The following is a 12288-nucleotide window of genomic DNA, read 5'->3' as shown; positions in this document are numbered from 1 at the left end:
AGAGCCACACTTTTACTCATCAAATACTTAAGGCTACTATGTGCAAGGAATTATATTAGGTACTGGGGATACAATAATGAACAGAACTGTTGGCAGCAACAGTAACACAAACCTAGAGTTACTGCTATGGGTCTAATAAGGGCTTGACACAGAGCATTACCCTGATATAATGTTTGTGCCAGAGCCAAAGTGGAAATAAAGGTAAAAAAAATCTGTGAACCGATGTTATAGAGAACTTAAGCAAGCTAGTAATGGGCCAGAGTTATGGAAGAGAAGGACAGCCCATGAGAACCACAAAGGTTTTAACTCTATCCTAAGGACATAGGAAATTCATGTTTTCATCATGTATCAGATTTGCATTCCTCAAGAATTACTGTCTTTGGTGTATAGACAAACATACCTGTTGGGAGGTTCCTAAGGACTCCTTACCACAGATGGTAGCTTAAGACAGGGCTGAAAAAAGGCAAACCAGGAAAACTGGCAAAGAATTAAGTGATGGACTGAATAAAGGTGAAAAAAGGTTAATCATCACCATTAACTATTCACTACTTGAATTCCTCCACAAAACTTCATGTTTATTAGTGTAATTGACCATCTATATCAACTTGAGTAATTCAATCCTGTCCATCCTCCATGCAAACTGAAAAATGGAAAATGGTGTAGACATTTCAAAATTTGTCCTAAAATTCTATTGTTTCATATTGTTTTCTGAAGATGCTGATAAAACGTGTGGTCAGAAAAAACATCCATTAAGTTAGGAGGCAGTATAGGTCATCCTACCTTTAGAAACATAACAAAATTAACCATGATCCAAAAACAAAAGTCCTCACAATTTTAATTAATGTATCTCAAAAAAGTTGAACTGGCAAGGATACACCTACAGAAAGAAAGACACATATCCAACCTCTAAGACTTGTATTTTATGTCATCATTTGACTACAGGGGGGGGAAAAAAGGCTGTATTAGGATAAACCATCTCAGCACGCTTTTCCAATAAAAATTAGAAGGATTTTTAATTTCCAAGTCTTTTGAGAAAGCAAAACTAAAGCAACACAAATGGAAAGATCTAATTAATAAATTTAACAACTAGCCAAAGTAATTTTCTTACATAAATTAACCCATTTATTACAGGCTAGCAATGTTTCAAATGGTGGAGCTTCTACTGGTCTTTCAACTCCTTCAGTCTTCTGATGGCAGACTTTACTGTGACGGCAGAAGTGGTGCTGGAAAGAAAAACAAAGTTGGTTCTAACGTAATTAGTTACACTAACATGTGAAATGGCAAATGAGTAAATCCTGCCTCATTTTTACATTACAATCTTGATGATGATGATATCTTTTAACAATTAAGAGTCGTGTCTTCAGGCTTTTGCAGAATTAGACAGGCCACCTCATGCATATGATCTCTCAAGCAGCATTAAAAAAAAAAACAGGGAGGAATGAATGGTTGCAGGAGGCTGACCTAAACTCATTGAAAGGGAATGGACAGAACATCGGAAAAAACTAATAAATTCAAAAATGGTATCAGAAATGAGAGATACCAAGAAAACAGTGTCAAAATAGGAAGAACAGACTCAAGTGTATTTTGTAAAGACAGCTCAGAAAATTCTATCAGAAGATTCTGGAACTGTACCTGGAAAACCCATAAGCACCACATATGGTGGGTACAGGAATGCTAGTTCATTTAATCACAACCAAGAGCACGCTAGGATCCATTTGTCTTTTTGACCTCATAAACCCCTCACAAGACCCACTTATATAAAAATGATTATTTCAACACTTTCCAATATTTTACACTGCCGCAGTTTTAACTCAACTAAAATTAAAATTTCCACTCTTCAACCATGCTAGCCTTATCATTTTATACATGGGAGGCTAGTGTATTGGACGCACACATCTAAATACTGGCTAAATGAAGAATACCTCAGCCTTCAAGGTCAAAAACAAATTCCCCTGAATCAGAGACCTTCAATGGTGGCTTTAATTTCCAGAAATGGATTAACTCAAGACTCCACTCAATAACCAGCACAGGTAGATTTATCTCAGCAGCATCACCTGGCACTTGTCAAGGGGACAAAGCTGCCGAGGTCCAGCCAGTACTGTTTAGAATGGCAAAAGTGTCATGGTCCAGGTGGCCTCAAGTTTTCATATGCAGTAACAAGCTACCTAGCCTCATTTGTATAAAAACAGCTTGTAATACAAGTCAAGGTTCAGTATAGATTCAGTCCCACTAAAGGATCTGTACAGTATCATTATGCTCACCGTGATGACCCTTGGGACTCTATAAAAATCCAAAGTCATGTCAGACTTTTCTATTTCAGTAGTTTTGCTTCTATTCTTTGAATAACTGAACATAAATCATAACTGTCAGTGAGTCGTGAAAAGTAAAACAACAAAAAGCGTTCTTACCTTCACAGTCTCGTTAGGAGTTAAAACTAGCCCACCAGCGTCAAACCTGAAATTTTGACGTGATCCACACACTTTCAAATACCACAAAGAAAAGGGACTCACTTGTAGGTCCAGGCGCCGCCAGCGACGGTCTTCATGCAGGAGCCACAATGCCAGATCCCCACAGCTCGTCTTTTCATCTTGGTCTGTAAAAGACAATCCATTTTCTCTATGAACCAATAAAAGCCTTTTACCTCACTAACACCCAGGAGTCTAAATTACACTAGGAAATGGGTGTATTTGGGGGCACTTGCGTGGCTCAGGTCATGATCCCAGGGCCTGCTTCTCCCTCTCCCCCTGCCTGTGGTATCTCTCTAATAAATAAATAAAATCTTAAAAAAGAAAAAAGAAGAGAAGAGAAAATGGGTGTATTTTATGAGGTTCTATGTGTTCCTAGTACCCGAAGTTCTCTAATGCAAAACTGGCATTCGTCAGGTTGCTGTATTGCCAGTGCTGTCAAAGACACCCCCCCATTCCTCCCCAAACAGTACTCCTGCACACCATAAACACACACATTACAGGAAACTCTCCAGCAACACCAGTAGACAAAACTGACAAGAGTCATTTCCCACAAAGCAGGTATGGCTCAGGCTGGGGCTCCTTGTCAAATGTTTGACCCTTTGGTTCCCAAGTGTTAACGGAAAGCATTCTACAAACAGTTACCAACAACCCAGCACACTCTTCACAAACTTCCCTCAGCAGCGGGCTCACTTCGCAGGAAAGCCTCCCCCTCCCTCTGTCCCCCCACCGGAGACCTCCTTACTTTGCCACAGAAGGAGCAAGTGTACTTGGCGTGCTGGCTTATTTCAATCTTCTTCACCATTTTCCTGAGGGAGGCACCATAACGGGTCCCGTATTTACCCACGATTCCGACCTTCTTGGTGCGTTTAGCCTGAAAGGAGCAGAGAAACCAGCCATATTAAGACCCGGGAACGGAGCCTTTGCCCCCACTCCCCATCCCAAACACCATTCCTCCAATTACCCAGCCCCTGCCAGTGACCTAGGTCCCCCTCATTCCATCCTGCAAAAATCTGAGGCCAGAGCGGGCCCGGCACTCCGAGGGCACCCTGTTGAACCCGCCCGGATGGGCCAGGCGCCACCGAGCTGCGCCCGCCCCTCCGCCCCGCTCTGCGTCCGAGAAGGGCGACCAAGGCGCGAAGCCGAGGACGGCGCGGGACAGGGCCGGCGAGCAAACGCCGGGTGAGGGCAAAGATAGCAAGAAAAGGTCAGATGCGGGCAGATAGACCTCTAGGCCTCACCGGCACCAACACTCACCATGTCGCCGCAAACCAGGTCTGAGTTTAGAGAGGAAGAGACTCAGTGCGCAAGCGCAGTTTTAGGCGAACGGGCGGAAGTGGCGAATGGGAGGCCCAGCTAGGAACTGAACTCTATGGTCCGGAGGTTTGTTCGCTCCCGCGGCCTTCTGGGGAATGTGGTTTTTTTGTTTGTTTTCTGTATTAAAATTTTTACTGTTTAAGCGGTATAAAGAGATTAAATTATTTATCACAGGATTATTGCTAGGGATGGAAGGAGGTCAGTTCGTTACTTACTTAACTGGTTTCTTGTGTGATGAGTGGTAAAAGATGGAAATATTGGACGAGTGTTCTCAAAATTTAGTCACTCAAACACTGCATTTCCAGTTTTTGCTATACCGGTATTGAGTGTTTTATCATTTATTTTAAAACCGAGTCACTTTTTAAAAAACTTAACAAAGTGAAGTTTCGTCCTAAGCCAAAGTTATCTATGGAGTCCTGGGCGAATGTGCTAGGTGGGTATTTTTCCTCATACGCATTAAAATCAGCACATAAATTCTCAAACGAAAAATGTCCATTGATGTAGCTGTTGATATTGACCCCCACACTACACTTTAAAAGCATTATGGAAAATGTCAAATCCAGACAAAAGTGGGAAAAAATCGTATAATATACAAAGGCACATCTTTCAAAATATAATAATTACATCCCTTCTTTAAGAAATGCTTCATATGGGATATCTGGGTGGCTCAGTCGTTTAAGCGTCTGCCTTCAGTTCAGGTCATGATCCCAGGGTCCTGGGATTAAGTCCCACATTGGGCTCCCTCTGCTTGTGCTCTCTCTCTCACAAATAAATGAATAAAATCTTTAAAAAAAAAAAAAAGCCTCATAGACTGACTTGGGGAGGTTGTTTTTAATGTTCTAATTAAATAAAAAATACACACTTTCGCCAATTAAATTATATATTGTACTCCTTAGCATTACATTCTTGCCTTTGCATATTGAAAACATTAACCTCTCCTTAAAAACTACATCAAGGGGCGCCTGGGTGGCATAGCGGTTAAGCGTCTGCCTTCGGCTCAGGGCGTGATCCCAGCGATCTGGGATCGAGCCCCACATCAGGCTCTTCCGCTATGAGCCTGCTTCTTCCTCTCCCACTCCCCCTGCTTGTGTTCCCTCTCTCGCTGGCTGTCTCTCTCTCTGTCGAATAAATAAATAAAATCTTAAAAAAAAAAAAAAAAACTACATCAAGAAGAATGCTGCCTAGAGACACGGCGAGTGCCTTGTTTTGCACACCACTGCGACTGCGCAAACACATACCCCCCACTGAGAGAATAGGACGTGCTCAAAATCTCCCAGTTCCGCCACCGCCTCCAATACCCTCTGCCCCTTTTGGGTGAAGAATAGCAAGGGGCAGAGGGAGCAAGTTTCTCCTCCCTCAAGAGAGAGATGCACTGCCTATTGGGGATGATTTCTGGACACTTCTCCACCAAAACTGTGCCCTGCTTCTAGAAAACCATAAATTAAAGCAAAATACATTCCTATTGGTGCAAACAAATGGGACGGGTGGAAGAGGAGTTGAGAAACAAGCACTCCAGTCGTCCTCCTGTTCCGGTCTGTGTCTGCAGGTTGAGCAGGAGTGGGGTTCACACTTGGCCTGGGTCAGTGTATAAGCATGGCCAGCTTGCACTCACTGAGGTGAGCCCCCACCCCCACCCCGGGCTGGCCTTGTTCAGATCATCATTTAGCAAATTTACCACCCACCCCCATCCCCTGTGTAGCCTCCTACGTCTCTGCCCTTCAGGGGATCTGAGAGAGAGCAAGAGAAGATAGAATGCATGAGTAAGAATGCAATAGAGTGGCTGAAAATGAGACACTCCATAATAGGAGGAAATTGTTCATGCTCAGAGCAATTTTCTCAAAACTGAACAATTCTCTTTAAATAGCAAGCTTGAGGATGTGCAAATAGCACTCTCATGAAATCGGCTCTAAGTGGCTTCAGAGAACTGCACACAAAGTCTCGATTTGTCTTATCTGTGGGCTTATAAATCTCCATCCCCATTAGAGGACCATCAGATGCAGAGATTAACTATAATATGTATCCATAAAAGTCTTAGTGAAAATCTCTGCTGAGTCACCCCTGCTCATCGGGAGCCAGCAAAATTCACTTTCACCCTTAAAAAAAAAAGAAGTTAAAAGTTGCCTCTAGAGGAGAGTTCCTTTAGCTGTTGAGCCAACCAATTCTCTTTGGGGCAGTGGAACATTTGATTCTTGAAGGAAATCTGAGGTGCAAACATCATCCCCAGTTTATCTCATGATGGAGACCAAACGGGTTTATCCTGGAGTCCCAGGCCCCATGCTGTTCCTTTACTTTGTGCCCAAAGAGCCCTTGCTTGCCCTTCACTGAAGTGCCTGGTGGCCACAGACAAGAGTGAGTTTGCACAATTTTAAGAGTCCTGTGGGCCAACCTCCAACAGGGGGCAGTAGGCTCGGCAAGGGGAAGGCCAGCCATGCCAAGGCCAAGTCCTAAACACCTAGAAAGAATCACATGTCCGAAAAGAATTCAGTATGCGGATTCATTCCTTCTTCTCTTCTCTCCACACATTTACATTAAATTCATCATTCTAGTTGTTTGCTTTTAATGGATATTTCACAGGGCATTGACACAGGTCATGCATCCATCAGGATGGGAGGTACTTGGTAACTCTTAAAAGAGATAGGGTCATTTGATATGAAACAATGGCCAAATATATTATGTGACACGAGTCATATCTAATATGAAGAGTTTGATTCAATTTTTGTAAAAACAATTCTATGTGTATTTATATATTTATATGCATTGGGAATAAATTACCAAGAGCTCCTTCCCAAATTGTTTGTATTAGTTATTACCTGTAGGAAGTAGGGCTAAGAATAAGAAGGATGAGAATGCATGGCTTCCATCCTTTTACTTACACATTTTTATTTTTTTATTTTTATTATTTTTTAAGATGTTATTTATTTATGTATTTGAGAGAGAGAGCATGAGTGGGAGGAGGGGCAAAGGGACTGGGAGAGGGACAAGGTTCAGAGCCTGATGTGGAGTTCCATCCACGACCCTGAGATCAGAACCTGAGCCAAAATCAAGAGTCGGATGCTTAACTGACTGTGCCACCCAGGCACCCTGATTAGTCAATTTTTACATCAAATTTATAATAGTGAAAAGAAGGCACTGCAAAGCGCTGGAGGAAGGGGCAGTCTTTTCAATAAGCAATGCTGAGAAACTGCATATTCATATGGAAAAAAATTAACCTTGACCTTACCTCACTCCATGTACAAAAATAAACTGCAATTGGATTGTAGATCTAAACATTAAGAGCAAAACAATGAAGCTTCTAGAACATATATTCTCAACTGTGGGGTTATGGTTTACATGAGTGTTTATTCTGTAATATTTTGGTAAGCTGTAAATTTGTCTTGTGAATTCTTTTATGGATGATATTTCAGCCTAGAAAAGGGGAGCTAAAAAACAACGACAAAGAGTGCCTGGCACTCAATAAGTCAGATGAATGGGTTGGTGGGGTGGATGTGGGCAGAGGGTGTTGCAAAATCAAATAACTGTTGGCTGTCATAATACCCCAAACACTGTGACTCACAGGCTTCTCGATGTTTCTGCTAGGATTAGGAATCCACTTCCTTCGCTGGGACCTCACAGGAAAAAACAAAACCAAAACTGCAAGCATGACAGAGTGTTCCAACAAATTCTCTTTAAGCCTCCTTGACGTTGTTTTTTCAACCTTGTAATCCTACACGTGGCAAGAAGTGAGAGGATAGGGCAGGAGAGAAGGTTGGACTTCTTTTCACCCCTTTTGCGGTTTAAATTTCACCTACAAAGAGCTTCAGAAAGCACCAAGGTTCCGGGGCGCCTGGGTGGCTCAGTTGGTTAAGCGTCTGCGTTCCGTGGCTCAGGGTGCCAGGTTTCCGTGCTCAGCAGGGAGCCGGCCTCACCCTCTGCCCCTCCCCCTGCTTGTGCTTGCACACTCTCGCTCTCTTTCTCTCAAATAAATAAAATCTTAAAAAAGAATAAAAAAGGAAAGAAAAAGAAAAGCATCAAGATTCCAATAGACAAGAATGCATAGACAAGGCAAAACCCAAGAGCCAGCAGTGAGGGGACAGCACCTCCAGCTCTGTTTCTTAGCTCTCCCTCTGACCTAGAAAAAGGCTTGTGGGAAGCCAAGAAGGAAAAGACACGATTAATTCAGTACAGACGCATCAAGGCTTACAGGATCACTTGCTCCCTCTAGGAGTCTTCCTGATGCCAGCCCTAGAGGCAGAAATTAACCAGGGTCATCCAGGGTGTAATGACCCTGGTGAGGGTAGGCAGAGCCAGCTCCCGTGGGCCTGGGGGGCCTTTCGTAAACCCCTGTAAGGGGCCAACTGACGGCAGGGACAGGAAGTGGGATGAGATAGGCCCAGATTTTCTTCATTAGAACTGACATTTCCAGAAAACACAGTGGATGGTGGCAGGTATGTGTCTGGACTGACTGTGAAGTAAAGAAGGGAAAAGAGTTAGTGCAGAAATCCTTCCTTAAACCCAAAGCCAGTCACTCTCTATAAATAAGCCCAAGTGTCTTTTCTGAATCACACAGAAATGGCTGGATGGTTCTCAACAAATTCTGGAGGTACATTTGGGATGGTAGAACTTAGAATACACAGGCTTCATGGTATAAATAAAACTTGCTTTGGAGAACCTCAAGGACATCTCAGAGATGGCGAGTCTTTCTCCAGAGCAGCTGAAACTGAGGTTTAACTAGAGGCTTCAGACAGAGGCTCAACAGGCCATATTTACTAAGACTCCAGAGGAACAGTGATTTCAAACACGCACACCAAGTTGCAAGGACCAAGGGCCAACCCTCCCAACGGCAGCCGTCCATCTGACACCTTGTGGCTGGCCCCGAGGTGAATAAAGCAGAGATTTATTCCTTTAACAATGGCACCGATTCTCCCAAGTACCCGTTGCAGACTAACCACATCCCTAGAGTGAGGAGGAACTCCTAATAGGAGTAAAGAATGAGACGCTAGGATCTCATTCTCTGGTACATTAAAGAACTTGACCAAACTCCAGCAGAGCTCGTGAGAAAGCTGCACCCAATCTTCTTTGAGTGAGCAGCAGGCAAGTCTCTGGAAACGTCCACAGACTCACAGAAGAGAGCTTCGTTAGGCTCCTCAATCCTTGTGATGTCAGGGCCGAGACAGAGGCTGTGGGTAGGCAAGGAAGAAATGCTCCTTTCTGGAACTCTCTCAGCATCTAACTGTGATCCAGAATCTTTCGGCTTCCTGGGCCTGAACTCATGCCACAGGTTTTTCCCTAATGAAGTGACTGTGTCGTTTCCATTAATGAGCCACTAGGACTGCAAAAATCCCTGCAAAAGACTTGTGAGCAACGTTGAGGCAGGATTTTAGCATTTCTTTTCGTACAGATCCTGTCCCCACTGGCCCACCTCCCAACAGGCCACCCAGTGCAGGATCGACTGTACCCTTATCCAGATCCACACTGATGGCTGTGTCCATGGCCGATTGGTTATGGACGCCAAAGGCAGCAAACCTGAAGTGATATAGTTGGTTTTCCAGAGCACCCACTCCCGAGGGAACTTAGGACAATTTATTTGATGACACAGCAGTCATTGCTCTTAATTACTCTTAGACAAACATTTATATTTTAAGTGGCCGTTTGGGACAAAGTTAGAGTAAACTTTAGACAGACCCATTACTTGTCCTCTGGAAGCTTCCCACAAGTCACAGTCACTATTATAAATAAACTGGTACAGCTAACAAAATGTAAAAACAAAAGAGAGCTGGGGCTAATAAGGTAGTTAAGACTTCAGGTGGCCTAGAGGATTGCCCAGCCAGACAAGCATTCTCTCTCAGCCCTGTGACTCTGGATTTTTTCTAAGTAACACTGGGTCATTCTCGTTTCAGGAGGTGATAGAGGAAACCAAAGGCCTTATTATCTATGGAGACCTGGCACCACGGCGGACTCCTCCTGGCAGGATACGCCGATGGATAGCAGGCTCAGCTGCTGGTCTCCACAGTCCTTTCCAGAAAGACAGGAGAAGCTACTCATGCCCCTCAGACGTAGGTGTTCAGGCTGGATTTCCTGGGGAGCTCTGACCCTGCAGAGAAGCTCACAGCAGATCAATACAGTGGTTAATAGGAAGCTCGGTAACCAGACGCCAGGTTTGAGTGAGGAAGGCAGAAAGTCAGCCAGTCATTTCCCAAGGCCAAAGCCTCCCACAGGACATGGCCCCGCAGTCCGGATCGGATCATCCTGACATGTCAGTATGCCTGACCACCCCAGAGCAGCAGTGAAGGGGGCTGGGTGGCTCTCAAAGAACTCTCTTTCCGTTGGAGCTGTCTAGACGCCTTGGGAAGGGGACTGAAAGGCACAAGAAAATGGTGCATTCCAGGGTCTTGTTCTAGTTAGAACAGAGTTAGCTGGGAGCCTGCAGGGAGGCCAGCTCAGGTCTACAGCCAGGGCTGAGCTCCTCGGGAAGGCGGCCACGCAGTCAACTGCTCACAGACCCGCCGAAGCACCCCCGAGCCTGCTGGTGTAGGAAGTGTGCACCCACCCTACAGTGGGCTCCGGAGGGGGTGGCCTGGCTGGAGGTCTCGCTCTGCCACTTCCTAGCTGGGACCGCCTCGGCTCGGCTTCTGCATCTGCCCAGTGAAAATCAAACTACCTCCCTCCAAGGTGGGGTTCGCCGTGTCAATACCTGTCAAGCGTCGGGCCTGGCCCGGTGCCTGGCACCTAGTAAACAGTCCGAGAGTGAAAACCATCCAAGTCTAACAAACAAATGCACACGCGGTCGCGCTGGAGCCACTTGGACATCTTGCCCTGCCGCCAGGAAAGCTGCGCTAACTCGAAACCTTCCCTTAACCCTGGCCTGCTGTCCTTCGACAATACCAGGTAAAACAGCAACCCCTTCCTTTTTGAAACACTTTTTAAATATCCCCCTCCTGGACACCCATTTTGGTTTTCTTCCTCTTTTTCTTTGCTGTTTGGTCTTCTTTTTCTCTTCCCAGCCCTAAATGTTGGTGTGCTCTGCGGTTAGATCTTTTTTTCCCCAAAGCCACCTTACCTGCTCAATCTCACCCAGTCCCATGACAATAAACACCACTTATATCTGGTGGGAGCAGAATTCACAGCTCTGGTTGGGACCTTCTCCTGCCGGAGACCCAAATCCTACAGCCTACATAACCTAGCCCCCTGGATCTTGCCACAGGTTGGGTTTCCCAGAAACACACACTGTGTGGGGCACAAGGTGTTTATTAGAGATTGATGTCTGTGAAGGAAGGGGGGAAGTAGGGCAGGCAGAGGGAGGCGAACTGGAGCCTCAGACAGCCCAGCGGGGAGTGGGCAGCTCTGCAAGCAAATACGGGCCCAGCAGAGGTGTCCTGCCTCAGGCCTGAGTGCCCAGCCTTGTGTCCCCCTTGTTCAGTCATTGATGCAGGCTACTCCAGGAAGGGTATAAACTCCAACAAAGTGGCTTTCTGTGGACGGAGACCAGCTGGAAGCTGTGGCCAGCTGGAGGCTAGTTGAGCTCCCTGAACCTGGGCAGGAAGCTTCCCTCTGCGAAGGGGGAGCTGGGTGGGGTGTCTCCATCTCAAACTCAGCAAGTCCATAACCAAACCCTCGATTTTGCCCCACCATCCAACCTACCTACCCTTCCTCAGCTTTTTTTAAAAATCTCAGTCAATGGTACTACAAGTTTGCTCAGGCCAAATCCTAGGTCTAAGTGTTGACTTCTCCTTCTCAAATGCCTCTCGGTCAGTCCATCTCAAATTCGTTCAGCTCTGCAATCACAACGTATCCAACCCAAGCACGTCCCACCTCCTTCACACTGCCACTCAGCTGGGCCACACCCCAGTGTCACCCTGTGGTCAGCTGCAATAGCTCACTAGCCTCCTCTCAAAACTGTTCCCCTGACCATCCTTCCCGATCTATTTTCTACACACAAATTGGAGGGGTCTTTCATTTTTTAATTAATTTATTTTTTAAAGATTTTTTTTTTTTTTATTTTAGAGAGAGAGCGTGAGCAGCAGGAGGGGCAGAGGGAGAGGGAGAATCTCAAGCAGACTCCATGCCCGGTGTGTAGCCCGATGACGGGCTTGATCTCACGACTCTGAGATCACGACCTGAGCCAAAATCAAGGGTTAGCCACTTAACCTACTGAGCCACCCAGGCGCCCCTGGAGGGATCTTTGAAAAATATAATCAGATTGCCTCATATTGCTGTTCAAAACCAGTCAGTGGCTTCATGTTCAAAATTAAATCCGGTTCTTTACATGACCTACGGGCTCCACATCATCTGGCCTCCGTCTGTCTCTTCAGTGACATCCCCTATAATCTTCCCACAATATACCCCACACCCCTCACCACTCTCTAAGCCTGTGCTGGCCAACACAGGAGCCACCAGCCACAGGTGCACTTGAAACAAGCACTTACATGGGTCTAGTCCAAACTGGGAGGTGCTGTTAGCATCAAATACACACCGGGTTTTGAAGATTTAGCATGGAAAAAAAAAAAAGAGAGAGAGAGAGAACACAATA

General features: G+C 45.4%; 1 protein-coding gene across 1 annotated transcript; it reads right to left on the bottom strand.

Annotated features, from left to right (window-relative positions):
- Positions 1–900: 900 nt before the first annotated feature.
- RPL37A (ribosomal protein L37a) lies at positions 901–3797 on the bottom strand. The gene is made up of 4 exons (XM_045806691.2): positions 3723–3797; positions 3211–3339; positions 2511–2593; positions 901–1223 (listed from the first exon to the last, which is right to left on the bottom strand). Exons 1-4 carry the CDS (start codon positions 3723–3725, stop codon positions 1160–1162), a joined length of 279 nt encoding a protein of 92 aa, XP_045662647.1. The 5' UTR covers positions 3726–3797; the 3' UTR covers positions 901–1159.
- Between the last annotated feature and the right edge of the window lie 8491 nt (positions 3798–12288).

This window comes from Ursus americanus, chromosome 1 (genome assembly GCF_024610735.1).
Source record: "Ursus americanus isolate L20-20 chromosome 1, mUrsAme1.1.p, whole genome shotgun sequence".
Classification (NCBI taxonomy): domain Eukaryota; kingdom Metazoa; phylum Chordata; class Mammalia; order Carnivora; family Ursidae; genus Ursus; species Ursus americanus.
This window is presented reverse-complemented; position numbering and strand designations above follow the sequence as displayed.

Coding starts and splice junctions, on each gene's coding strand:
- RPL37A (XM_045806691.2), bottom strand. Junction 2,594..3,210: donor CTTGCTCCTTCTGTGGCAAA/GTAAGGAGGTCT, acceptor TGTCTTTTACAG/ACCAAGATGAAAAGACGAGC. Junction 1,224..2,510: donor GGCGGCGCCTGGACCTACAA/GTGAGTCCCTTT, acceptor TTTTCTTTCCAG/CACCACTTCTGCCGTCACAG.